Here is a 25,242-nt window from a genome sequence, read left to right as displayed (position 1 = left end):
TTGCGGTCTGAACGCAGCAGACTTAATTTTCTTAGTTTTACTCTGCCGTTTTACTGTCATTACACTGTCACTAGAAGAGAGCAATGAAATTCAGTCTCTGCATTTAACCCATCCCCTTGGGGAGCAGTGGACTGCCATTGTGCGGCGCCTGGGAGCAGCATTGGGTTAAGGTTCTTGCAGACCTCCAACCCCACTGTGGGGCTTAAACTCAGAACCCAAGCGCTACGCCCCAAGCACTAGCCCACCACCCCCCAGAGCAGGCATTAGCATGAAGGGTCTTGCTTAAGGACTAACACTGGCAGCTGACATACAAACCCAGGCTTCCTGTTTGCAGAACAGGTGACTTACCACTTAAGCTAGGCGGCCGCTAGACTAATTTATAAAACAATAACATTTTTTTATTTTTATTTTTAAAGCAAATTTGTAACTAATTTAATCAAATTTCATCTTAAAAAACTATTTTGGTATGTGGTGAGCAACAAGTTGGGGCAACACCGAGTCCAGCCACAAAGAAATGAATAGTATGGATGAAACTAATTATTTTGATGGTTTTTATTGCTTTTAGATACAAACAGGCCATAATGAAAAGGAGCTGAAATGAAACAAAACTAACTATTTTTAAAATGTAAGGAGTAGAAGGAAAAAGTTGTCTAGAAAATAATTACTTCAGTAAAGTATAGATAGCCTACATTTCTGCTTCAGTACAGTAATGAAGTATTTGTACTTAGTTACTTGACGCCTCTGACTCAGGAGGATCTAACCCAAGCGGGACCCTGACCTTCATGGCTGCAGCTGACCCCCTCTGGTCTTGGAGTTGTTGGGTCTTGAACACGGAGCGGAGCGGCCGGGAGACACGGAGCCGCTCATTATTAGAAAGACGAGCACCTTCTCAATCAGTAAAACACACTCATCGAGGTGAGCCCCATGGAAACACACACACACACACACACCCCAACAAAAACCAACACACACCCTGAGCCCTGACAGATGGAACATGCTCCTCCATATTCTGTCCTCATAAAACAGGACTGTGGCCTCCAATATCAATTACCCTCTCACTCTGGGTAGGGTGGGGGGGGCAGAGGAAGAAGAACCAGGAAGAGGGGGTTTAATTCTAATTAGATTTTCTGGTCTATTTGGCTGCTGCTTGAAGAAGACAAGAGCTCATTTCACAGCCCTCAAAGCAGAGTGAGGAGGTGCATAATGAAGGGGGAGGAAGAGGAGAGCGGCAGCGGGTTGAGATCCTTCTTTAGCACAACGCTAAACATGCTGCATATGTAAATAAATGGCAGAGACGGATCTGCTGGTCCGCAGAGCGTCTGCAGGAAGAGAACTGCTGCTGCTGAGCTGGCCTCAGACATGTTCTCCTCTTCCTCTATGGAGACACGTCATCACAGCTGCTTCATTGGCTCAGCTGATCAGGATCTGAGCAGAACCAAGAATTCACTTTATGCTTTAACCGTTTAACTGAACATTTCTTCCCCTGAATCAGAACTTCCACAAAAACTTTTCCATCCTTTCAGCTTTTTGTAGGTTTTCTCTGATCATCAATTTTTAAATAATTTAATTTAGCTGTCAAACTACATTTAGGTGTAGCCCAGGAATCCTGAATGGACTCAAGGTCAGAGTTCTTCATGCAGCCTAAGCTTAGCAGGTCAAACACCCCATTTTTGATTTTATGGGAAATACAAAAGGATATTAGATTTCTGAGGAGGTTTACAGACAAAATGAGCCCAGTAATGCCAGGATTGGAGGCGTGTTGGATGACAGAAGACTGAATAATTAGTTATTGGCGTTTGTGGAGGATGGCTGGCTTAGAATTCAGTTTTCTTTAGGATCGGTCCATTCTAAAGAGGTACAACATGTTGAGTTTAGTTTAGAAATAAGCTTGATGTTTGATGGGGAAAGAAATGTGACGTAAAAACGACGCGGGGCCAGCGGGGGAAGCAAATTTTTTTTTTCTGGAGCTATTTAGTTTAGTTGATTTCTACTAGCTTAGAGAGGGCTTTTAAACTGATTTAAGATTATTATTGTTGTTAATAAATTCTTGTTTTGAAGGGAAGTTGTTCATTTATTCCATATGTGTGCAGAGATAACTGGTCGATCTGAGCTTGAATCTCATATGTTATCCTAAAACACCTGTTCACAGGAAAGCACAGGACAGTCTGAAGGATATGTGATTAAATATTAAATCAGACTAACGCTGCACAACAGGAGCAGACGTGAAATTATTTATGCATGAAGCTCAGATTGTGCAGGAGCGCGACAATGACGCCTGGATGCTAACTTCTGATAGTTGCTGTAAATAACTGTGCAGTCATTAACTTCTAGGAACATACTCAGCTGCCTGCTGCAGATGGCGGGCCCGGAGTAAAGCTTCGTCTCTCTCCTCATTGGCCAGCAGTAGACGTGACATCAGAGACTGATCTCTGTCCTTCTGTGCTGCCAGCAACTCCTCCAACACCGCTGCAGAAACAATGAGATGGGGGGGGTCAAAATCTGTGGTTTTAGAAAAATAAATCTCATAAAGGTTTCACTTTGATAAAGGGGGGATTTAGTTAAAACGAGGGGAACCAGAATCCCTGAAGCTGACCGGCCAATCAGTGCAGACCTTATTGCTGCAGTGTGTCTCTGTTTCAGCAGTAATAACACAGAAATGACCACAGCTCATGTGAGGCTGGGAGCCTAGAGACTCTGCTGGTTATTGAAGGGTTCTGTGTGGGCCCCGGCCATACAGTTCCCTGCTCATACAGCTGCTACCATCTGAAGCAGGGACACATCCCCAGCTTAGATGCTCTGGTTTAGCAATAAGAGCTCAGAGTTCAGCTCCATCATTATCATCATCACATCTCTCTAGGTTAGCTAGAGGATCTGGCCAACACCCAGGAACTGGTTTTGGAGAGAAAAATCCAACTGCAATTGGACTGGGATGTCCTGCCAGGCTACCAGGAAGCCAGAGGAATCTAATCCAACCAGCTGTCTCCCATGACCTGGTCTCAATCTGTAGAAGGTCTATAGGGGTGGAACAGAAGGAGGGTTCCTCTGTGCAGAGCGGCTGGAGTCATGAAGGAAATGTCTGATGACACAGAAGCTCTAAAGCCTTCAGGGAATCCTCCTCGCCCTAACAGGTGAATCAGGATGTGAGACGATAGTCTGGAGGGGAGCTCCTCTGGTCTGAGCCCATCTCTGCACCCCCACAAACCACACTGCAACTAATCATCCAAACTATGAATCTTATCTTAAAATAAGTGTATTATTAATTGAAGAAGGTAAATAATGTGATCTGCTAATGGAAGGACCATTTCTATTAAAATAAGATAATCTGATATTATACACTTGAAATAACTTAATGAGTTTTTCTTTACTTTAAATCATCTTACTGACAAAATGTCTTACTTACCAAAACAAGACAAAGACACAAATTTTAAGAAGAATCAACTTACTCATATTTAGATTTTTACAGTGAGTGTGCAGAGGATGATTAGCATGGCAGAGTATTTAGAGCTGCAGCAGCAGGATGAGATAGTCGCTTCATAGAGAGCTGCAGGAAGATGAATGAGGCCAGGGCTGGCGGTCCTGATTTCAGACTACTGCATGCTCCCACCAATGTATCAAACCTTTACCTCAGGAACCAGACATGCTCAGATTAAGCAGACATCATCTTTGCATGCTAAAAGAGCTCAGGACCCCTCAGGGCTAACATGAGGTCCTGGCCATGGTGGGGTACTGGCGAACAATGGGTCCTGGCTAACAGTGGGCTCCTGGCCAACATGGGCTCCCGGCCAACAATGGGCTCCCAGCCAACAAGGGGTCCTGGCTAACAAGAGGTCCTGGCTAACAAAGGGGCCTGGCTAACAAAGGGGCCTGGCTAACAAGGGGTCCTGCCCAGCATGGATTCCTGGCTAACATGGGGTCCCAGCCAACATGGGGTCCCGGCCAACATGGGGTTCTGGCTAAAATGTGCTCCTGGCCAACATGGGGTCCCGGCCAACATGGGGTCCCGGCCAACATGGGGTCCCAGCCAACATGGGCTCCCGGCCAACATGAGGTTCTGGCTAAAATGTGCTCCTGGCCAACATGGAGTCCTGGCAAACAAGGGGTTCTGGCTAAAATGGGGTTCTGGCCAAAATGGGCTTCTGACCAACATGGGCTCCTGGCCAACATGGGCTCCTGGCCAACATGGGGTTCTGGCTAAAATGGGGTTCTGGCCAAAATGGGGTCCTGGAAAACATGAGCTCCTGGCCAACATGAGTTCCTGGCTAACACGGGGTCCTGGCCAACATGTTGCCGTGGACAGGGTCTGAATGGATGCAGTGGTGGGAGTTAGTTGGAACATAGGGAGCTGAACGGTTCGGGAACATCTGAACTAATAATTATCCACATCCCCAAGGAAGACCTAGACCTTAGATGATCCAGTAGAACAGTCTAGACAAAACATGGAGTATTCCAGGTGGATCTTGGTGAGGAAGGGGAGTGTGACGTGAGCCAACCCCTCCCTCCTTACCTGTTGGTCTCTCCCAGTGTTTGGCTTCTCGATGCTGCTCGTTCAGCTCCTCATCCAACTCCCTCTTCAGCAGCTCCTTCTCCTTCTCTACCATCTGCTTTTGAAGCTGATGAACAGGTTGTGAGTTAGACACTGTGAGCTGAAGCTTAGCTTCTGATTAGGCAAAAAATGGCAGAAGGGGATGCTGCTTCCAGAGAGCAAGCAGCTGAGACTACTGGGTCTACAGGGTCTATAGGGCCTACTGGATCTACGGGGTCTACAAGGTCTACTGAGCCTACTGATTGTATTAGGTCTACAGGGTCCACAGGACCTATTGGGTCTTCTTGGTCGACAGGTACTACTGATTCTACAGAGTCTACTGGGCCTGCTGGGTCTTCTTGTCCTACTCGGTTTACAGGGCCTATAGGGTATAATTATTCTACGGTATCTACAGGGCGTACTGGCTCTTCTTGTCCTACTGGTTCTTCTTGGTCTACAGGGTTTCACTGCTACACTGCAATTTCCCAGCTTGGGATAAATAAAGTACATCTATCTATCTATCTATCTATCTATCTATCTATCTATCTATCTATCTATCTATCTATCTTTCCTGGGTGTACAAGGTCTACTGGGTCTACAAGGACTAGTGGACCTTCTTGTACTACTGGGTCTACAGGGTCTACTGGCTCTTCTTGTCCTACTGGTTCTTCTTGGTCTACAGGGTTTCCTGGGTGTACAAGGTCTACTGGGTCTACAAGGACTAGTGGACCTTCTTGTACTACTGGGTCTACAGGGTCTACTGGCTCTTCTTGTCCTACTGGTTCTTCTTGGTCTAAAGGGTTTGCTGGGTGTACAAGGTCTACTGGGTCTACAAGGACTAGTGGACCTTCTTGTACTACTGGGTCTACAGGGTCTACTGGCTCTTCTTGTCTTACTGGTTCTTCTTGGTCTAAAGGGTTTGCTGGGTGTACAAGGTCTACTGGGTCTACAAGGACTAGTGGACCTTCTTGTACTACTGGGTCTACAGGGTCTACTGGCTCTTCTTGTCCTACTGGTTCTTCTTGGTCTACAGGGTTTCCTGGGTGTACAAGGTCTACTGGGTCTACAAGGACTAGTGGACCTTCTTGTACTACTGGGTCTACAGGGTCTCCTTAGTCTTCTCTGTCTACAGGGTCTCTGTTATCCAACCAGCCATGAACTGGACTGTTGTTAATTTTGTATAATTTCTATATTAGATAATAGATTATGTGGTTAAGAAGTAAATCTATTTATCGTTAATTTATTATTGCATTATATTCTCCTGAAAGTCTTTGGATTCTTCCACCAAAGGTATTTCTATGGAAGGCTGGTGGGTCCAGAGTTCTGGGATATGCCTTAGAACCAAAGGAGACGGACAAATCCAGACCAAACTGACTGCAATCTTAGGGTCCTCCTGATCTCCTGCTCCAACCACGGTCAGTGACACTTGTTTGGAGATGTTGCCACAAGATGACAACCATGTTAATGAAAAAAAACTTCTCTTCCTCTTCCTCATTCTCTGAAAGTCCTTCACATGAAAAGGACATCAGAGGGATGAAAGAAGAGGGAAGATCCTTGGATCAGACATAGCTTTAATTAAGGGTGACAGAACTTACTGTGCTGTTGAGTTCCCTCAGGGCGTCCAGTTCCTTCAGCAAGAGTGAGATGTTTGGGCTCTGATGTGGGCTGGATGCAGGAATCTGAGGGGAGCTGTTCAAAACAAAACAGTTCATTTAATCCACGGAAACAGCACTGTGGACTTTATGAATAAGAGCCTAAAAATGTAGACAAACAACAGCAAAAAAAAAACAGCCCTTATTAAGTAGAACAGAATTGAACGAAAAACAAATATTCAAATATGAGGAGTTAAACAAATGGTATAAATTGCATCATGTACATCTGGTTGAAAATTGTTGCTCCTACAAAAACTGAGCAAACGGTGTCAAAGGCAGAAGCAGAATTTGGCGCTGTCCTGGGTGCTGAAGGGGGAGCATGAAGGCAGCGTGTTCCATCAGTCTCAGAGTGGAATCAATGAGGCTGTGGTAGAACCATAAATGGTTCTTCCATCTTTTATGGTGATTTTCTGCTCAAACAGCTTAAAACAAAGAAACTTGTGGTTTGATAAGATTTTACAATTATTTATGCTTCATTGATGATCATCTGTGGATCATTGGATTATTTTGAATGATAATTTTAATTGGTTAGCTAAAATGGAGCTTCAGTGTTTGAAAGAAATCCCCATCGAACTTTTATTTTCATTACTTTCATTTATTTCAGGTCAGAAAACAGCAAAACCCTTTAAAGGATTAACCTTATCACTCCTCATTCCTTTTAAACCATGGTAAACATGACGACATCCAAATTTTAGCCCTCTTTTGGTTTAAGTGTAACCACTTTAAAACTAATCAATAAAAAAGCAGCATCTGGAATAAACATAATTTATCATTTCCAAATATTGAAGGAATGAATTAATTAGATGGGACTGCATGGCTTCGCCTATTGTGTTCTCTAGTTTATGACAGAGAAATGCCTTTTTGGACCCTTATGGCTGAATTAATTGCTGCGGAGGACCGGATTCAGCCCACAGGCCTCGAGTTTGACAAAGGCTCTAGAAACTCCTGAAACTAAAAAAGAAAAAGCTGATTCAGAACAGAGAAGCTGAAAAAAAGCCTCCAGGAATCCTGTAAGTCCAGGCCCTTTTTCTAAATTCTTCAATTATTGTTTTCAAATAACGTAGTATTTCCTCTCTAATGCAACTCTAGCAGGGATTCCCAAAGTGAGATGGTTTTCACAATGTCACAAACACCCAGAGGCACGGCGAAACACCCTGAGGCACGCCGAAACACCCCGAGGCACGCCGAAACACCCCGAGGCACGCCGAAACACCCCGAGGCACGCCGAAACACCCAGAGGCACGGCGAAACACCCAGAGGCACGGCGAAACACCACGAGGCACGGCGAAACACCACGAGGCACGACAAAAAAACACCCTGAGGCACGGCAAAACACCCTGAGGCACGCTAAAACACCCTGAGGCACGGCAAAACACCCTGAGGCACGCTAAAACACCCTGAGGCACGGCAAAACACCCTGAGGCACGCTAAAACACCCTGAGGCACGCTAAAACACCCTGAGGCACGGCAAAACACCCTGAGGCACGCTAAAACACCCTGAGGCACGCTAAAACACCCTGAGGCACGCTAAAACACCCTGAGGCACGCTAAAACACCCTGAGGCACGGCAAAACACCCTGAGGCACGCTAAAACACCCTGAGGCACGGCAAAACACCCTGAGGCACGCTAAAACACCCTGAGGCACGCTAAAACACCCTGAGGCACGGCAAAACACCCTGAGGCACGCTAAAACACCCTGAGGCACGGCAAAACACCCTGAGGCACGCTAAAACACCCTGAGGCACGCTAAAACACCCTGAGGCACGGCAAAACACCCTGAGGCACGCTAAAACACCCTGAGGCACGCTAAAACACCCTGAGGCACGGCAAAACACCCTGAGGCACGCTAAAACACCCTGAGGCACGGCAAAACACCTTGAGGCACGGCAAAACACCCTGAGGCACGGCAAAACACCCTGAGGCACGGCAAAACACCCCGAGGCACGCCGAAACACCCCGAGGCACGCCGAAACACCCCGAGGCACGCCGAAACACCCCGAGGCACACTAAAACACCCTGAGGCACACTAAAACACCCTGAGGCACGCCAAAGAACCCTGAGGAAATTGAAAAAATACATAGAAAGTTCAGTGTATGCCAGTGTTTTAGGAGATTATGGGACGTCAGGCAGGCGCTGGATAAATCAGCAAGATGTGACAGGGGCTCTATAGGAAGGGCCAAAATGTCAGGAAATATATAAATGCGAATGTGCAATGAAATAAGCAGTGGAAACATTAATTTACTTATTTATCCTGATTTTAAAAAATGATATATATAATCTAAATGTAAAATACCCGATTAAATAATGGAATTAAATGCCATTTAATAAAGTAGACATTTAAAAAAATTAATTAAAATATGTAATCAAAAAAATTATGAATATAATTTCTGAACTATGTATTAATGAACAAATGTAGATTCTCTGTATGTTTAGGGGCCCTCCGGTCTGATGCAGTGCTATTCTTGGGGTCACGGACTGAAGTGTTTGGGAAGCTGTGAACGCTACCATAACCCGCTGCAGGGATTTCATCAAACACAGAGTTCCTACAATCCTGTCAAACACTCTCGCTAAAGAGCAAACGAGGTGACCAAAGCTGGTTGTTTTGAACAATTTCTCTAGAAGGGTGCAGTAACCAGCTGTGGACTGAGCCCAGCTCTGTTCCTGCAGCCGCGGGTACGAAGGCAGCGGCAGGTCAGTTAGTGTTCGCTCGGGTCTCCTGGGACATCACCTCAGTGTGTTTCATTAGTTTCCTCCTGTGTGTTGTTAGGTGTTTTAAAGCGAAGGTGCGCCCTCACATTATCGCCTCTGCAGCACAGCAGCGCAGGCAGCAGATTTAATAAGCAGCCACTGATGTTCGCCTGTAATTCTCCCTTATTACCTTAAAGGTCAGATTGCTTCTTAGTGTAATAAAGCAGGTAAATAAGACACTGAGATATGAGTGACACTGTATTTTGTAATTGACTGTTTCTGACTTTATTATAGCAGCTCTGTCTAATCAACTGCTCCCCCTCCTGCTGCTTTTACTACCTTCCTATTTCTATAAGGCCTTCAAGCACTCCAACTAATCAAATCAAATCTAAATTTAACAGCCAGCACCTCCAACTCTCCACACATTTATTTGAAAAAGAATCGAAAGAAGAGACATAGTAACATGAATCACAGTATCTACAAGAAAAGATGAGGTTTCAATGAAAAGCAATAAACTTTTTAATAAATCTTTTTGTGGAGCGGCTCCACATATACAAAATTAATCCTTAAAAATGAGCACAAATATTACGGAAATAGCAGCAATATTTTCATCTCATTAAGAAAGATGGGATCTACTTTTTGCTGTGAGCTCAGCTGTGAGGTCAATAGGGTCGGTCTGACATCCTCTAACCAAGGTGTGGTTGCTGCACAGGGATCAGCTGCCAAGAATAATCCAATATGGCCGACGAGGTTGCACTGGATCATTTCAAACCGTTTATATGTAGAAATCACCTTTAACAGGTGCAGATAGCAGTCATCTCTACCTGTACATTGATTTCAGTTCTGAAGAGAAACGTTAAAATTCAGCTGAGCTCCCAGCGTGCGGAGGCTGCTCCGCTCGTCTATGCAATAAAATAATAATAATAAAAAAAAAAAATCAACAGTCCAGAGAGGGAAGTTTTCACCCTCCTCAGATTTCTTCCGTTTCTATTTTAAATGTGAACACCTTAAGCGCCTTAAATCCTTGTGTTGATGTAATTATGTCTTTTATTTAACTTTCACAAGCGTTTAAAGATCACAGCTAAAAGTCTTTCATCAAAGATATTCATTTTTCAAAAGTAGTAAATCCCCAAACATCTAGAGTGGCGCAGAATAAAAGTTTATTGGAAAGAAAAATAAATTAGCATATAAACCATTGCTCTATAGAGTTCAGTATGGAAGAAAAACTGTCTCGTGAGAATCTGCCTTTTTTGTAAACTTAATTTTTTTTACACATTGAATTCCTTTCACTGAATTTTTATCTGGTGAAAAATTCAGCTGCAAAAAATTCAGCCGCATCAAGGTCTACAGCCTCCGTACATGGTTCATGCACGCTAACCACTGTGCCACCTACACACCCGGCAGGGGCGGATTCACCATTAGGCAGTTGCCTAGGGCCCCAGGTTCCTGGGGGCCTCTTAAAACTCTGGCCCCGTCCACACGAAGACGAACCCTGGCCTAAACGCACAAATTTTTCACCAAACCAGCCTCTCATCCACACGAAGCCGGCGTTTCGGGGGTGTGTAAACGATCTTTTTTTTATTCAGCCTTCAGAGTGGGCAGATTTCGAAACGCCGTTTTAGCGTTTCCATCTTTACGCTCTAACCGCATATTTTTTTTTACACGCATGCGTCATAGCGTCGCCTCTAAACACGCATGCGCGACACATCACAACAACAATGGCGCCGTTGCTGCTAATGCTACTCACCCTGCTGTCGGGCTTACAACAGAATCTTCTTCTTCTGGAATATCTCCAGGAAGAACAGAGCAATATCGACGACATAGTTCAGCACCTGAATTTGACTTAACCACGAAAATGGACCCGCAGGGCAACCATGTATAAATATTAGTGCGCATGACCAACATTTCGTCGCTTATTTTTGCTTTGGCACCACAGCGCCACTTACAGGCCTGGCATACATTTTGCAGCGTTTTCATGCATTCGTGTGGACGCTCACATTTATTTTACGTCTCCGTCTTTACGGCAAACGTTTTGGAAAATATCAGCGTTTCGTGTTCGTTTTGACTTCGTGTGGACGGGGCCTCTAACTATTCCTTATTTGTGCACATTAATTATATTTTTGATAAAAATCCTTTGGCTAAGATGCCATCAGAACGCTTAGAATATTAAGTGTGTCTCAGCCCCCCCCCTTTCAGTGTCCACCATATTGGATCAGTCCATTTGCTGCACATGTTCAGAAAGGTCCAAACAGACAGCAGCAAACCATTTGAAAACAAACGATGCAAAGAGATCCTGAATCCAGATTAAATCTGAACAGGTTACCAGAAATAAAAATAAAAAAATGAATACCTTAAGAGGAGACCCTAAAAAATGCCTTCAGAAGAAAAACTTTCATTACAAAACATCCTTTCTTCTGCTCTATAGCTACATATTGCACAAAAGGTGAAGGTTGTTTAATGATTTTTACTGCTTTTCTAATTTAAAGTTGAAATAAACCTATAAATACGACGCTACTTTAACTGATCAGCCCTGATCTAGATATTTATAACATCAGTAGAGCTTCATTAGCACATGGTAGGCCAACACAGGGACCAAACCATTGGTTAGTTCCAGGCTTCCACCACTGGAAACCAGTTTCCTTAGTGAAAGCTGTAATCCAGTATAACCAGTCATCTTATTATCAGAGGCTCTTACCTGCTGTGACCAGAGAGCAGGTTTCTTCCCATGGCAGGCAAATCTGGACCTCTGAATGTTGCTGCTGCTTCTATGCAGGGCTCAGAGCTCTCTGCCCAAGGAGAAGGATCGCTGCTCGGCACCACGTCTGCTTCCATCTCACCGGAACCTCCTGGAAAACCTGAAGATAGAAGAGCCAACGAGCTCCTGGTGGAGGAAGGGGACTGAGGGGAGGCTGTCCTCCAGACAGGAGATGGAGAACTGCTGATGGGATACAGGGCTTAGAGGGAGAGACAGGAGGAGAAGTTAGGATAGATGGATGGATGGATGGAATGATGGAATGATGCATGGATGGATGCATGGATGGATGCATGGATGGATGGATGGACGGATGGATAGATGGATGGACGGAAAGATGCATGGATGGATGGACTGATGGAATGATGCATGGATGGATAGATGCATGGATGGACGGATGGATGGATGGATGGAAGGATGGATGGAATGATGGATGGATGGATGGATGGATGGATGGATGGATGGATGGACGGACGGATGGATGGATGCATGGAAGGATGGATGGAATGATGGATGGACGGATGGACGGATGGATGGATGGATGGAAGGATGGATGGAATGATGGATGGACGGATGGATGGAATGATGGATGGATGGATGGATGGACGGATGGATGGATGCATGGAAGGATGGATGGAATGATGGATGGACGGATGGACGGATGGATGGATGGACGGATGGACGGAATGATGGATGGACGGATGGATGGATGGATGGAAGGATGGATGGAATGATGGATGGACGGATGGATGAAATGATGGATGGATGGATGGATGGATGGATGGATGGACGGATGGATGGACGGATGGACGGAATGATGGATGGACGGATGGATGGATGGACGGATGGAAGGATGGATGGATGGACGGAAGGATGGATGGAATGATGGATGGACGGATGGATGGATGCATGGAAGGATGGATGGAATGATGGATGGACGGATGGATGGATGGACGGATGGACGGATGGATGGATAGATGGATGGATGGACGGATGGAATGATGGAATGATGGATGGATGGATGGATGGATGGATGCATGGATGGATGGAGTTACCCTGAGGTGAGGTGTGGTCCAGGCTCAGGCTGCTTCCTGATCTGTAAACCAAATGAAGAAGAAGAAATGAGAGGTGTTCTTCTGGCTGCAGGTTAAGGGTGGGTATTGCCAAAGAAGTCACGATTCGATTCGAATCACGATTCACAGGCCACGATGCGATTCTATCACGATGCATCACGATACTTGAATTATTGCGATGCATTGCAATATTTTCTCCTCCATGTTTTGTTTTTGAATGACTCGGCACAGTATCCCACGGCCGGAAATGCTTGTGACACAAGGCAGCGTGCGTCAACACATTTGCAGCGACATCTACTGGACTAGAAGTGATATTACACTTGTTTTTGGCTGATGTTTGCCAACCATTCATGCAATTTTATTTATTCATTTTATTAAATTAATAATCGATTCTTGGCATCAAGAATCGATGCAGTAGATCACGAAAATTAGAATCACGATGCATCATCATCACGATTATTTTGCACACCCCTACTGCAGGTGGAATCTGGTTTCTGTCCTTCAGGACGAGGAAGTTCAGACCTGAACTGAATTCTAGGAGGTTTTAGTATTTCAGGCTTTTATCAGCAGAGATCTTGTAGCATCTCTAGAGGTTCTGAGTGCAAAATAAATTAGCCTCTGTTCTAATGTCTGCAGCTTGTTCAGATTCAGTGCAAAATAAAGTAGATGACCATGAACCTCCAAGGAGAGATGTGCTTCCTGTCCGTGTTCCGGTTGCAACTGCAACACCATGCTGACAGTAAAGAACCACCATAAGAAAGGAGGCAGATCTAACTCCCTGTGTGGAACAATGTTTGCCAAGTCCTTCATGAGGGTCTCGGAAAACAAGCAGTGGCTTTTTGGGTCCTTTTAGGAAACCAAGAACCTCAAAGAAAACCAAAAACCCAAGAACTTCAAATGGTTTTGGCTTCATTTAAAGTTCATTACAGAAGCTTGATGTTAAACCGATGAGACTGAGATCTGTATTCCTGCACTTCAGGCTGTGGATTGTGAAGGAGGTGCACCAACCTGTGGGTGTTGCTAAGGTGCTGCCTGGAAGGTGAGGGAAGACGCTGCTGCAGCTCCTCGTTCACTCTGGGATTAACTAGAAGACAGAAGAAAAACTGAAACTAAAGAGTCCGCCCATCAAACACTACAGCTTATATAGAACAGCAGGAGCAACCTTGTTCATAAAGACACAGCTTTGATAGATTGATGTATTTCACAGGGTGGCTGGTTGCTGGGGGCTTAAAGGTATTATGGAGGATTTTCACAAATTTTTCACAAAGAGACCAACCCTCTTCACCTTAATAAAAAATGCACATGCACAACCCTGTGGCCGCTCCCGAGAGGGAACGCCTATTAAATGCGTGCAAGGAGAAATGGGCTTGTGCACGCTCTGTTTAAAAGTTGCTGTTTGCATCGTTTATCCAAGCTTACTGTGTCCAACCGTCCGCCCTAACCCCTAAATCTAGTGAACTCAGTTAACTGACCGTTCAGACAGATAATCACTGCTTTTTGGTCCGTTGGTCACATGACTCCTCCTCCACCGTGCAGTGCCTGCGCCATCTTTGTTATTAGTCAGCTGCTGTGACAGCAAATCCCATAATGCTTTGCAAGGAGAGCTCTCTGTGCAAAGCATTGTGGGATATATCTGCCTCTTCTGAGGCCTTTCTTTTCTACTCATACTCTTCCGACCCTCGGCCATTTTCAAAGAACTGCGGTGAGAAAGGTGAGCTTCAATGACTGCCTGAAACCGTAGCTCACCACAGATATACGCCTGAAGGTGCGCAGAAAAAGACAGCTAACGGGACGAGCACGTAGGACGGCCTTACGTAAACGTATCACCAGAATGATTGACCGTTAGGAGGACCACTTATTTAGATGATCCATCCGGAAATAAAACATCCTCCAATATACGTTTAACTTAAAATGTAGAAACTTTCTGGTAAAATATGTTCGCTTTTATTATCCTGCTGCCTGCAGTTTGTAGCAAATACCTGAGAAACGCTAACATCTACTTCCAGCCGCCATGAACAGCAGGAGAAAACCCCTAAGAGGCGACCGGGCCTGAGGCAGCTGCTGTTGGGGATTCCCAGTGACGGCGCACCGCCGGTATGTGGGGGTCTGAGCGGCTCCCGCAGAGAAAAAATCTTTGAAGGCAGGATGGTAATCTGGATGAACTGACTGCACAGACCATGTTTTCAGATGGACTTTCTCACTTCAACATAGATTCAAACTACTTTTTGTTAAGTTGTAAGTAGCAGACTGTGCATGTATGAGATGTAAGGAATGGGAGGCGGGGCTAGATCTGGGTTTTCCCTTCTTCATTGTGTGGAATGAGGAGCGCGGGAGCGCATGTTGTAAACTGTTAATGGCGACCATTAAAGTGTGGATATTAACGTCAGCAGTGTGATTATTGAGCCAACATTGGTAGCAGAGGATGGCCGCTGCTGGAAATTACAAAGTTCCCCCACCGTTCGACGAGAAGACGTCTTACGAAAGTTGGAAAAATGAAATTGAAATCTGGAGACTTGTTACCGACTTGGACAAAAAGAAGCAGGCCCTGGCGGTTACCCTGTCGCTATCAGGAAGAGCGAGAGAAAGCGCGCTGGAAATCGCTGCGGAACATCTCAACGTCGATACAGGAATGAGTGTTCTTTTAGACAAGTTGGATTCAGTGTTTTTAAAAGAAGAAAAAGATCGACAGTACGAAGCTTACACGGAGTTTGACCGGATCGACAGACGCGGCGACACGTCCATGATGGATTACATTATCGAATTTGAACGACGGTACAACAAGTTACGTAAGTTCAAAATGGAACTACCGGATGCAGTGTTAGCATTCAAGCTATTAGACACCGCGGGGCTAAACGTTAAAGACAAACAGCTAGCTCTTACTGCCTGTTCCACTGTAACTTTTGACAACATGAAATCGGCTTTGAAAAGAATCTTCGGTGATAATGTCTATCCTCCACAAGAGGGCGACTCAGCCTTTTTCACCAAATACACAGGCAAGCGTGAACGGAGTTCAAACTCAGAGCAAAGCACAAGAACAGCTGCAGGGACTAATCCACTCGACAAATACGGGAGAAGAACTAAATGTGCAATATGTCAGAGCACTTTTCACTGGGCAAAAGACTGCCCCAATAAAAGAGAACATGTGAAGCTAACAAATGTTGAGGGATCAAAAGACAACGTTGAGGAATGTAATATTACTCTGTTTTCAGACGAATCCACATCTGACACACAGATCTTCATGGTAGAAGCTTTGGGATCTGCTGTGATTGACACTGCCTGTACAAGAACTGTGTGTGGTGAAAAATGGCTTGCAGATTATGTAAGTGGATTGCCTCAGAGAGAATTAATGAAGATTAAAGATGAAAAAAGTGCAAGACCTTTCCGGTTTGGGGATGGAAAACTGGTGCAATCCACAAGAAAGGTGACTATTCCTGCAACAATAGGAAAAACTAAATGCATCATTGAGACAGAAGTAGTTCCAGCAGATATACCGATGCTTTTGAGCAAAACATCACTGAAGAGAGCGAGTGCTGTTTTAGACATTGCTCAAGACAAAGCAATGATGTTTGACCAACCTGTAAAACTTGAACTGACATCTTCTGGACATTATTGTGTAAATTTAAGAAAGGAAAGGATCAATAATGAAAGCCAGTTTAAACAAAGTGAGACACCAAATGATGAAGATGAAATTCTCATTGTGACAGAAAACATGGCAACAAAAGAAAAAAAAACAGTACTGCTAAAGCTACATAAACAATTTGGACATGCCTCAGTTGACAGACTACAAAAGCTCTTATCTTGCTCTGGCAACACCGATGATGAAAGCATTACAATCCTGAAGGAAATTGTAAAAAACTGTGAAATATGCATCCGGTACAGTAGAGCAAAACCTAAACCTGCAGTGGGTGTACCCATGGCTTCAACGTATAATGAAACTGTAGCGATGGACTTACATGAGCTTGAGCCAGGTTTGTGGTATCTACATGCCATCGACCATTTTACAAGATTCAGTGCAGGGAGCATCATCACCACAAAAAGACCCAAAGAGATAGTGAAGCACTTTATTCACTGCTGGATAAGCGTTCATGGCCCACCACGCAGATTATTCACTGACAATGGAGGTGAATTTAACAACGAAGAAATAAGAGACATGGCTGAACATTTTAACATTGAGGTTAAAGCCACTGCTGGATACAGTCCATGGAGCAAAGGCCTACTGGAAAGACACAATCAGATTCTCACTGAAATGCTACTCAAGGTAAAGAGAGACAACAAATGTGACTGGAAAATGGCTCTGGACTGGGCTTTGATGGCAAAAAACAGCATGCACAATGTACATGGCTACAGTCCATATCAACTTGTTTTTGGTCAAAACCCAAACCTGCCTTCAGTTCTAATTGATAGACCTCCAGCATTGGAAACTGATGTCAACACATGGATGGGTCATCACACTGCAACACTGCATGGCATGAGAAAAGCCTTTGCTGAGGCTGAATGTTCTGAGAGGATCCGAAGAGCCCTCCGAAAACAGCTGCGACCCACAGATGACAAATATGAAACAGGAGACAAAGTCTATTGTAAACGTACAGACTGTCAGGAGTGGAAAGGGCCAGGTGTGGTTATTGGCCAAGATGGTGTAGTAATATTCGTCAGGCATGGTGGAACGTATGTCAGAGTACACCAGTCTAGGCTGAGAAAAATGAATGAGACACAAGAGAAACTAGGGGAAAGCGAAAGCAAAAATCCATTTAAAACGGATGACCACTTTTCAAAGACACCAGCAGCGGTACTTGATGAAGAACATGACTTTGAAAGTGAACATGAGGAGGAGATGGCACCAACAAGCAATGAATCACTTGGTGTTGCAGAAAACAGTGAATCCTCCTGTGATCCAGTACAACCTGAAGGGGATGGTCTTCCACTGACACACACAACTGTAAGTGAAGGAATAAAACTAAAAGCTGGACAAGGAATTAAATTTACAGACAAAGAAACAGGTCAAAAATATGCTGGAAAAATAACAAGCCGTGCAGGGAAAGCCAGTGGGAAACACAAAAACTGGTACAACCTAGAATATACTGAGCCAGAGGAAATTGCTGGATCTACAGGATCCATTGATATGGGACAAGTAAGCAACCTTGAAGTGGTTGAAAATGTCAAGACCAATACTTACAACAGAGATGAAATATTAGTAGTGAACGAGGATATTTTCTCACACGCTAAACAAACTGAACTTGAGAACTGGAAAAGAAACAATGTATTTGTGGAGGAAAAAGATGAAGGTCAGAAATGCATATCAACGAGGTGGGTGTGCACACTCAAGAAAACACAAGTAGACATAGTACCCAAAGCAAGACTGGTTGCAAGAGGCTTTGAAGAAATTAACATTCAAGAACTTCCTAAGGATTCACCCACTTGTTCCTCTGAATCTCTAAAGATGGTTATAGCTGTTATATGCCAAAATAAATGGAAGCTGAACTCTATGGACATCAAAGCAGCCTTTTTGCAAGGTAAAGATTTAACACGGGATGTGTATCTCTGTCCGCCTCAAGAGGCAGAGAGCGAAGGAATCGTATGGAAATTAAATAAATGTGTCTATGGCCTGGCAGATGCTTCCTTGTTCTGGTACAACAAGGTGAAAGAAACCATGCAGAAGCTGGGAGGAACTGTGTCAAAAGTTGATCCAGCTGTCTTCTACTGGCAAGATGATTTCTGTAAGGTGACAGGAGTTCTTGCATGCCATGTAGATGACTTTGTATGGGGTGGTTCAGACATGTTTTCTTCAGCTATTATCCCCCAACTGAAAACTGCTTTTCAGGTTGGAAGAGAAGAACATAACAGCTTCAACTACATTGGAATGGAGGTTCATTCTCTGCAGAATGAAATCAGAGTAAAACAGCGTGCATACATTAAAAACCTACAGCCCATTCCTATGGATCCCATCAGAGCACCACAGCGGGAGGCTCCATTAACAGACACAGAAATGGACATGTTAAAATCCAAGATTGGACAGATTCTGTGGGTAGCAAGACAGAGCAGACCTGACATCATGTGTGACGTATCTATCTTGGCGTCAAACACAAAACATGGTACAATTCAAACATTACACTCTGCAAACAAACTGATCAGAAAACTTAAATCTGAGGAAGTTACCCTTAGATTCCAATGCTTGGGAGACAGCAAATACCACAAGCTAGTGGTGTTCAGCGATTCCTCAATGGGAAATCTCTCAGATGGAGGGACACAAGGAGGACATTTTGTCATGCTGATGGGAGAAGATGGAAAATTTTCACCCATATGCTGGCAATCCAGACGGATTAGGAGAGTGGTACGTAGCACGTTAGCTGGAGAGACTTTAGCACTAGCAGATGGAATTGATAGTGCTGTCTTTGTTGCTACACTCTATTCAGAGCTCATGGTTGGTGATGGCACGCGCAACATCTTACCCATTACCTGTGTAACGGACAACCATTCCCTCCTTGATGCTGTCAAATCCACAAAATGTGTAACTGAAAAGAGACTCCGGCTTGAGATCAGCAGCATCAAAGAACTTATGGGTTCTGGGACAATCCAAGAAATTATATGGACACCTACCAAAGACCAACTTGCCAACTGCCTAACAAAAGTGGGGGCGTCTGCCCTTGGACTGCTGAGAGCCCTAAGTGAAGGGAAATGGCAACTTAAAGATTAAAACAAACAAAAAGACTATTGTTCCTTACAGAAGTTAAGTTCAAGTAAATGGAGTTAAAATAAGTAAAGTTAGAATGCTAAAATTTCTTTAGCCTGTTATGTGTTCTTTAAAGAAAGAGGGGAGATTGTTAAGTTGTAAGTAGCAGACTGTGCATGTATGAGATGTAAGGAATGGGAGGCGGGGCTAGATCTGGGTTTTCCCTTCTTCATTGTGTGGAATGAGGAGCGCGTGAGCGCATGTTGTAAACTGTTAATGGCGACCATTAAAGTGTGGATATTAACGTCAGCAGTGTGATTATTGAGCCAACACTTTTTACCCACTGATCACAGCAAATATAGCAAAGCCACTCTCTGGCATTGAACACAGGAGCAGCAGAAGCATCAGACGCATCTGGACACACTTTACTGGATGTTTGACCTTAATGTGGACGAGCAGCAGAAATGAAGCAGCAGGTTTTTTGCTGCTGAAATCGCAGTGTGAAAGTAGCATTAGGTGGAAAAAACCTGCTGCAGAATCCTCATCAGACGTTTGAAGCAAAGGTGCTTAAACCGCCGTTCAGGAGGAGAAGGAAAACCTCCTAGCAGCAGATGTAAGGTCTGCTGCTCCAGGCTGTTTCTGGGAAGTCTGGGAAGCTGCCGTGTTTCTGCGATCCAGGATTCATGAGAGGACCCGGGTTTAACATCGCCGCTGAATCCGCTCACCTGCTATGATTTATATTTGATTTCCAGGGCTCGTACCCACAATGATTGACAATTAGGAGGACCACTTATTTAGATGATCCACCCAGAAATATTTTTTTTTTACCCTTTATGGGGAAAGATACCTTTTTTTTAATCACTTGCAAACCCCTTACAATTTTTGTGATTCTATAACCAAAGGTTGTACATCTTTAAATGCATCTGCTGTTGAATTTCACTTTTCGTTTAGACGAATTAGGGGTTTCAGTTAAACAGTCCACTTATATAATTATATTTTTTCTTCACTCTCTGGATATTTAGTGTATTTAGGGTTAATGTTATGTCATTAAAGCCCCTTGAGGGACAGGAGTTGAGGATTACCCATGACTATAAACACTGTGATGCAGGAATCGAGATTTTTTAAATTATCACCTTTGCTTATTGTATCGATTGCTGTCAAATAAAACAATAAAACCACAGAGACAGTTATCAGTTGCGTTTTTCCTGGTTACAGAGACCTTTTGCTCTACTCTAACTAGGTGTTCATCTAATTTATTTTTTCTTTTCAGAGCACAGCTGAGAAAATCTAGAGCAGGACGATAATGACTGCTCACAGCTCTCCAGCAGAACACAGGATTGAAAATGCAGCTATGCGTTAAGATGATGTTTTATAAGGAGAAATAAAAAGAAACAGATCGTCAGATATTGTCTATGTAATGATAGAAGAGTTTCCATCTGGGATAAAAGAAAAACGAGTGCAGAAAGATGCAAAGAAAAACAACTGACTGTCTGCATGTGAGCACCGTTACACCATCCGCAAACATTGCCTTTGAGTGCAGAAGCTGTTACTGAGAGAAGACAGGAAGTCAGAGGAAGAAAGGGGATGTAAGACATGTTTTTATCGTAAAAATGTCAGAAACATGTTGGCTTTTCCTCCTCAGAAGGTTCTGCCTTCATCTGTAGCAAACCAAGAAGAAGTATTTTCCTTCATAGTTTTAGGGGGAAATATATCCATGTTATTAAAGGGAAAGTCCAGTCAGCCAGGAATAATCAGTGGATCATTATTTATGCCTAAAACTATTACATTCGCAGTGATTTAATAAATTTAGTATAAAAATTAAAACATTGCGATCACTGAGTCTGGGAGAGGCCATTTTTGCCCAAATATAGTAACCCTTCCCTCCTGCCATCTTACAGCAGTGACGTCACGGTGCGGTAAGCCTAGCGCCATTCTCCCCGCTTTACAAGCAAAATCAATGGGAACTACTAGACACATCTGCAATCAACAACAATTATTGAAGATTTCCAGAACACTACACCATTGAAATTCACCAGAGCTATAGTGAAACTGACAATGCCCACGTGCATGGCAGCTGGATGCTGGAATACATCGGGTAAAAGTGATAAAAAAATAGTTAGTTCACCTTTCTGATTCCTGATCCTCCACGGACGGGTTGGTCGTTGCATCGCCAACTTGAAGAGGGAGGATTTGCTTTTAAACTTCTGTAATATGTAGCCAACATTTGGAAGAAGAATGTTTTCAAGATGACTTGGATAAAAGTGCGTTGTGACAAACACCAGATACAGCACTGGGACTTGATCAACAGCCGATACCGCACCGTGACGTCACAAACCAGTAGGTGGCAGTAGTGTTCTTTGACAAACATGGATGCCTCTAGTAAAGCACATTCAAATGAAAATGACTCTGAATTAAAAACACTGATCATTTATTGAACAGTAATTTCAGATTTAAAGAACTTTCCGAAGTTTGAATTCTGAATATGAGCGGACTTTTCCTTTAATAACTTAAAGCTAACGAGGACCCCACCCGTTAAGGAATGACAGAAATCACAGCACTTCAGTCCGCTTTAGTCCTAAAGCTGCGGCTGACAAGCAGCTGAATTACAGTTAAAAAGACGTCTTTTCTTCTTCACTTTGAAACTTTTCTAATTTCCTGCCATCCTCTGCCTCCCCATGCCTCTGATCTTTTTGTGGACTCAGAGCTAATTGATCGCTGCAGCTCTCCTTATTATTCATGTACAATTACAGATGTGATAATGTGCTTAAATCCTTCTAAATGACCGTTCATGCCTCTCAGTTGCTTTGAAGTCTCATCCAAGTCCAAAAAATCTGCAGAAAAAAGGGAAAACACAAAGGCCAATCAGAGGAGCAATCTGCATAAACCAATCAGAGGAGAAGGGGGAGGACGAGGGGCGCTGCGTCCTCTGCCTCCGCCCTTTATTTTTATGGAATATCAACTAAAGTCCATTAATTTTTTAAGCTGTATTTAATACATTTTGTTCTGAAAGTTTGGAGCTGTGAGTGCCGGGTGTTCCAGCTGACTGCATGAATATTAATGATGGTGTTACGATGATTAAAGAGGCTTCGAGTCAAATCCAACACAATCCGCCTGTGATCCGGCCCGCCGTCGCCACACTGCCACCACGCCGCACATGAATTTAGATATGGACATTAAGCCAAGCAGAGACACCCCCCCCCACAGTCCGCACTCCACATACATGTATATGAGGAGAGCAGCGAGTGTTCAGTAACTATGATGCACAACATAAATGGCACAGCTTCATGCCTCCGCTTCCTCCTCTTCATCAGATCAGCCAATGAGAAGAGAAGTAGACCAGGCAGCCATTTTCAGCTGCATATGAGCATTTAAAGCAATCCGTTTAGGGGTCGTGGTCTGATTCCAGCTTCTATGACACGGTCCTGATGGAGACGTCCCATTTAAAGCTCAGCGATAGCGATCTGGCTGCAGGTTGGCCATCATAACTAAAGGTGTGAGAAAAAGGATTCTTCATGGCAGTGGCGGATCTAGATCAAATGTACCAGGGGGCCAGGAGGGGGCCAGAGTGTTTTCATGGGGGCCCAGAAAAGCATGAAATAAAAAACAGAGCAAGGAATTCAGATATATTAAGAGAGATGCATGAAGTGAAATTTCTATCCAATTAGGTTTAATTAAAATTCTATTTCTCATGAGGTCAATATATGTTTATAATTTAGGTATTTTACATATTTGTGACTGAATTTAAGTTAAAATTACCGTTTTCTATTAAATCTGAACTAGAACTCAAGAAAAACTGATAAATTCACCTGTTAAGATTAGAGCAATTTTTTTCTTATTATTTAAGAGATGAAAACTGGGGTCCTATCTCAATCCTACTGAAGCTATCACCTTATTGTTTTTAAATAATTAGTAAAACAGAATTTGTAAAAGAAAAAAATGAAATAGATTCAAAGAACCTAGTAACCATGTCTATTCCAGCGCATCATCATTAGAATTTCTTTGAGTATTCTGTCTTCAGTTCAGGGGCCATAACAGGACATGATCTACAGGGGCACTGGGCCCCGTTGGCCCCTGTCTAGAACCGCCCATGCTTTATGGGGATCCCTTCAAAAACTTTAATGGACATGAGGACGTCAGTTTTGGAGAGAGGTGGGACAGGCAGGGAGGTCCTTTGGTCCAAGGCTCATGATGGCCACAGCTCCAGTTGGACTGATGACCAAGGAGGCGGAGCCTGGAAACGTAGGAACGTTCTTACAGCAGCTAACTGACTGTCCATGTCAGGAGCAGCTCATTTACGGCAGAGCTCCACAGCTTCCCTTTCTAATTAGACGAGCCCTGACCTGCAGTATGCTGGCAGCAGAGTTAAGGTCGGGCCCCATGGCGCCACTCGGCACTATTACAACATTTTAGCATTCGTACGCTATGGCCTTAATTATCCGCATTGCACATCCTGGAAAATATTAAATCTCAGGCAGTTCTGTGTCTGAAAACACGGTGAACCAGCGTCAATTCCTCCTGGGGATGGTTCAAATATAAACATGCAAACAGGGCTGGAAGTTTCTTCTGGATGGCGAGTTCTCCATTGAGTTTTTTTTTTCTTTCCAGCCAGAAGAAACAGATTCTTCCAGAAGAAACTTTGAAGGTCAAATTTACTGGAAGGTTTTGTTTCTTTTGATGAATATTTTGCCCCAATCAGGCCCAGATCCAGTACTAACCCGTAGGTGGGGTTCAATATTTATAAACCAGGGGTGTTTGGGGGCAGGAATAGCAGAAGAAGTGAAAGGAATAGAAAACCAGCTGGTGGAATCTGAGTTTTCCAACCATTTAAAGGCTATTAGTAAATTATCACTTCTGTATTAAATATGTAATCCCCTGATGGGTTTTCTCTGCTGGGTTTTTGTGTCACTGTGTGTATTCTCATACAGAGTTCTCCTCGTGTAGCCTGGTGGATATAGTAAGTTGACTTTTCAATAGAACTATCAGATTTCTTCAAAATATGATGTACTACCAGAATCACAAATGGCCAAGCTCCATCTGATATCAGAGATCTGATTGTTCCTTATGTTCCTAACAGAGCACTTTGCTCTCAATCTGCAGGTTTACTAGTGGTTCCTAGAATTTCTAAAAATAGAATGGGAGGCAGATCTTTTAGTTATCAGGCTCCTCTCCTGTGGAACCAACTACCAGTTTTAGTCCGTGAGGCAGACACCCTGTCTACTTTTAAGGCTAGGCTTATAACTTTCCTTTTTGATAAAGCTTATAGTTAGAGTGGCTCAGGTTATCCTGAGCTATCTCTATAGTTATGCTGCTATAGGCTTAGACTGCTGGAGGACATAGGGACTCCTTTTTCATCATTCTGCTTCATTCTATCTCTCTGCAGTATCTGTTAGTTGAATTTCTAATATTCTGCTCTCTCTGCTTTTTCTCATAGTAGCTTCATCTGGTCTGTTCCTGTTTGCCTGGAGAGAAATATCAGCTGTGCTGCTGCCATCAACACCTTTGTTTCTAGATGTTGGAGCTTGGCCTGTTTTTCAGTGTACAGGTGCTGGTCATAAAATTAGAATATCATGAAAAAGTAGATTGATTTCAGTAATTCCATTTAAAAAGTGAAACTTGTATATTATATTCATACATTACATACAAACTCATATATTTCAGATGTTTATTTTGTTTAATTTTGATGATTACAAATTACAACAAATGAAAATCTCAAATTCATCATATCAGAAAATTTGAATATTGTGAAAAGGTTCAAAATTGATGGCCCCTGGTGCCACACTCTAATCAGCTAATTAACTCAAACCACCTGCAAAAGCCTTTAAATGGTCTTTCAGTCTAGTTCTATAGGCTACACAATCATGGGGAAGACTGCTGACTTGACAGTTGT

At 43.6% G+C, this 25,242-nt stretch overlaps 1 protein-coding gene across 1 annotated transcript in view; it reads right to left on the bottom strand.

Annotated features, from left to right (window-relative positions):
- Positions 1–25,242, bottom strand: part of mipol1 (mirror-image polydactyly 1) — an 84,935-nt gene that overhangs the window by 52,957 nt on the left and 6,736 nt on the right. Inside the window, exons 3-9 of the mRNA XM_038300894.1 lie at positions 22,148–22,186; positions 13,697–13,772; positions 12,671–12,711; positions 11,559–11,817; positions 6,118–6,211; positions 4,505–4,610; positions 2,326–2,466 (exon numbers count right to left, since the gene is read on the bottom strand). Coding sequence (XP_038156822.1) covers positions 2,326–2,466; positions 4,505–4,610; positions 6,118–6,211; positions 11,559–11,817; positions 12,671–12,711; positions 13,697–13,772; positions 22,148–22,186 — 756 coding nt within the window. The remainder of the gene's footprint in view (positions 1–2,325; positions 2,467–4,504; positions 4,611–6,117; positions 6,212–11,558; positions 11,818–12,670; positions 12,712–13,696; positions 13,773–22,147; positions 22,187–25,242) is intronic.

The sequence above is a fragment of the Cyprinodon tularosa genome, unplaced genomic scaffold (genome assembly GCF_016077235.1).
Source record: "Cyprinodon tularosa strain WSP-4 unplaced genomic scaffold, ASM1607723v1 ctg459, whole genome shotgun sequence".
In the NCBI taxonomy this organism is placed as follows: Eukaryota; Metazoa; Chordata; class Actinopteri; order Cyprinodontiformes; family Cyprinodontidae; genus Cyprinodon; species Cyprinodon tularosa.
This window is presented reverse-complemented; position numbering and strand designations above follow the sequence as displayed.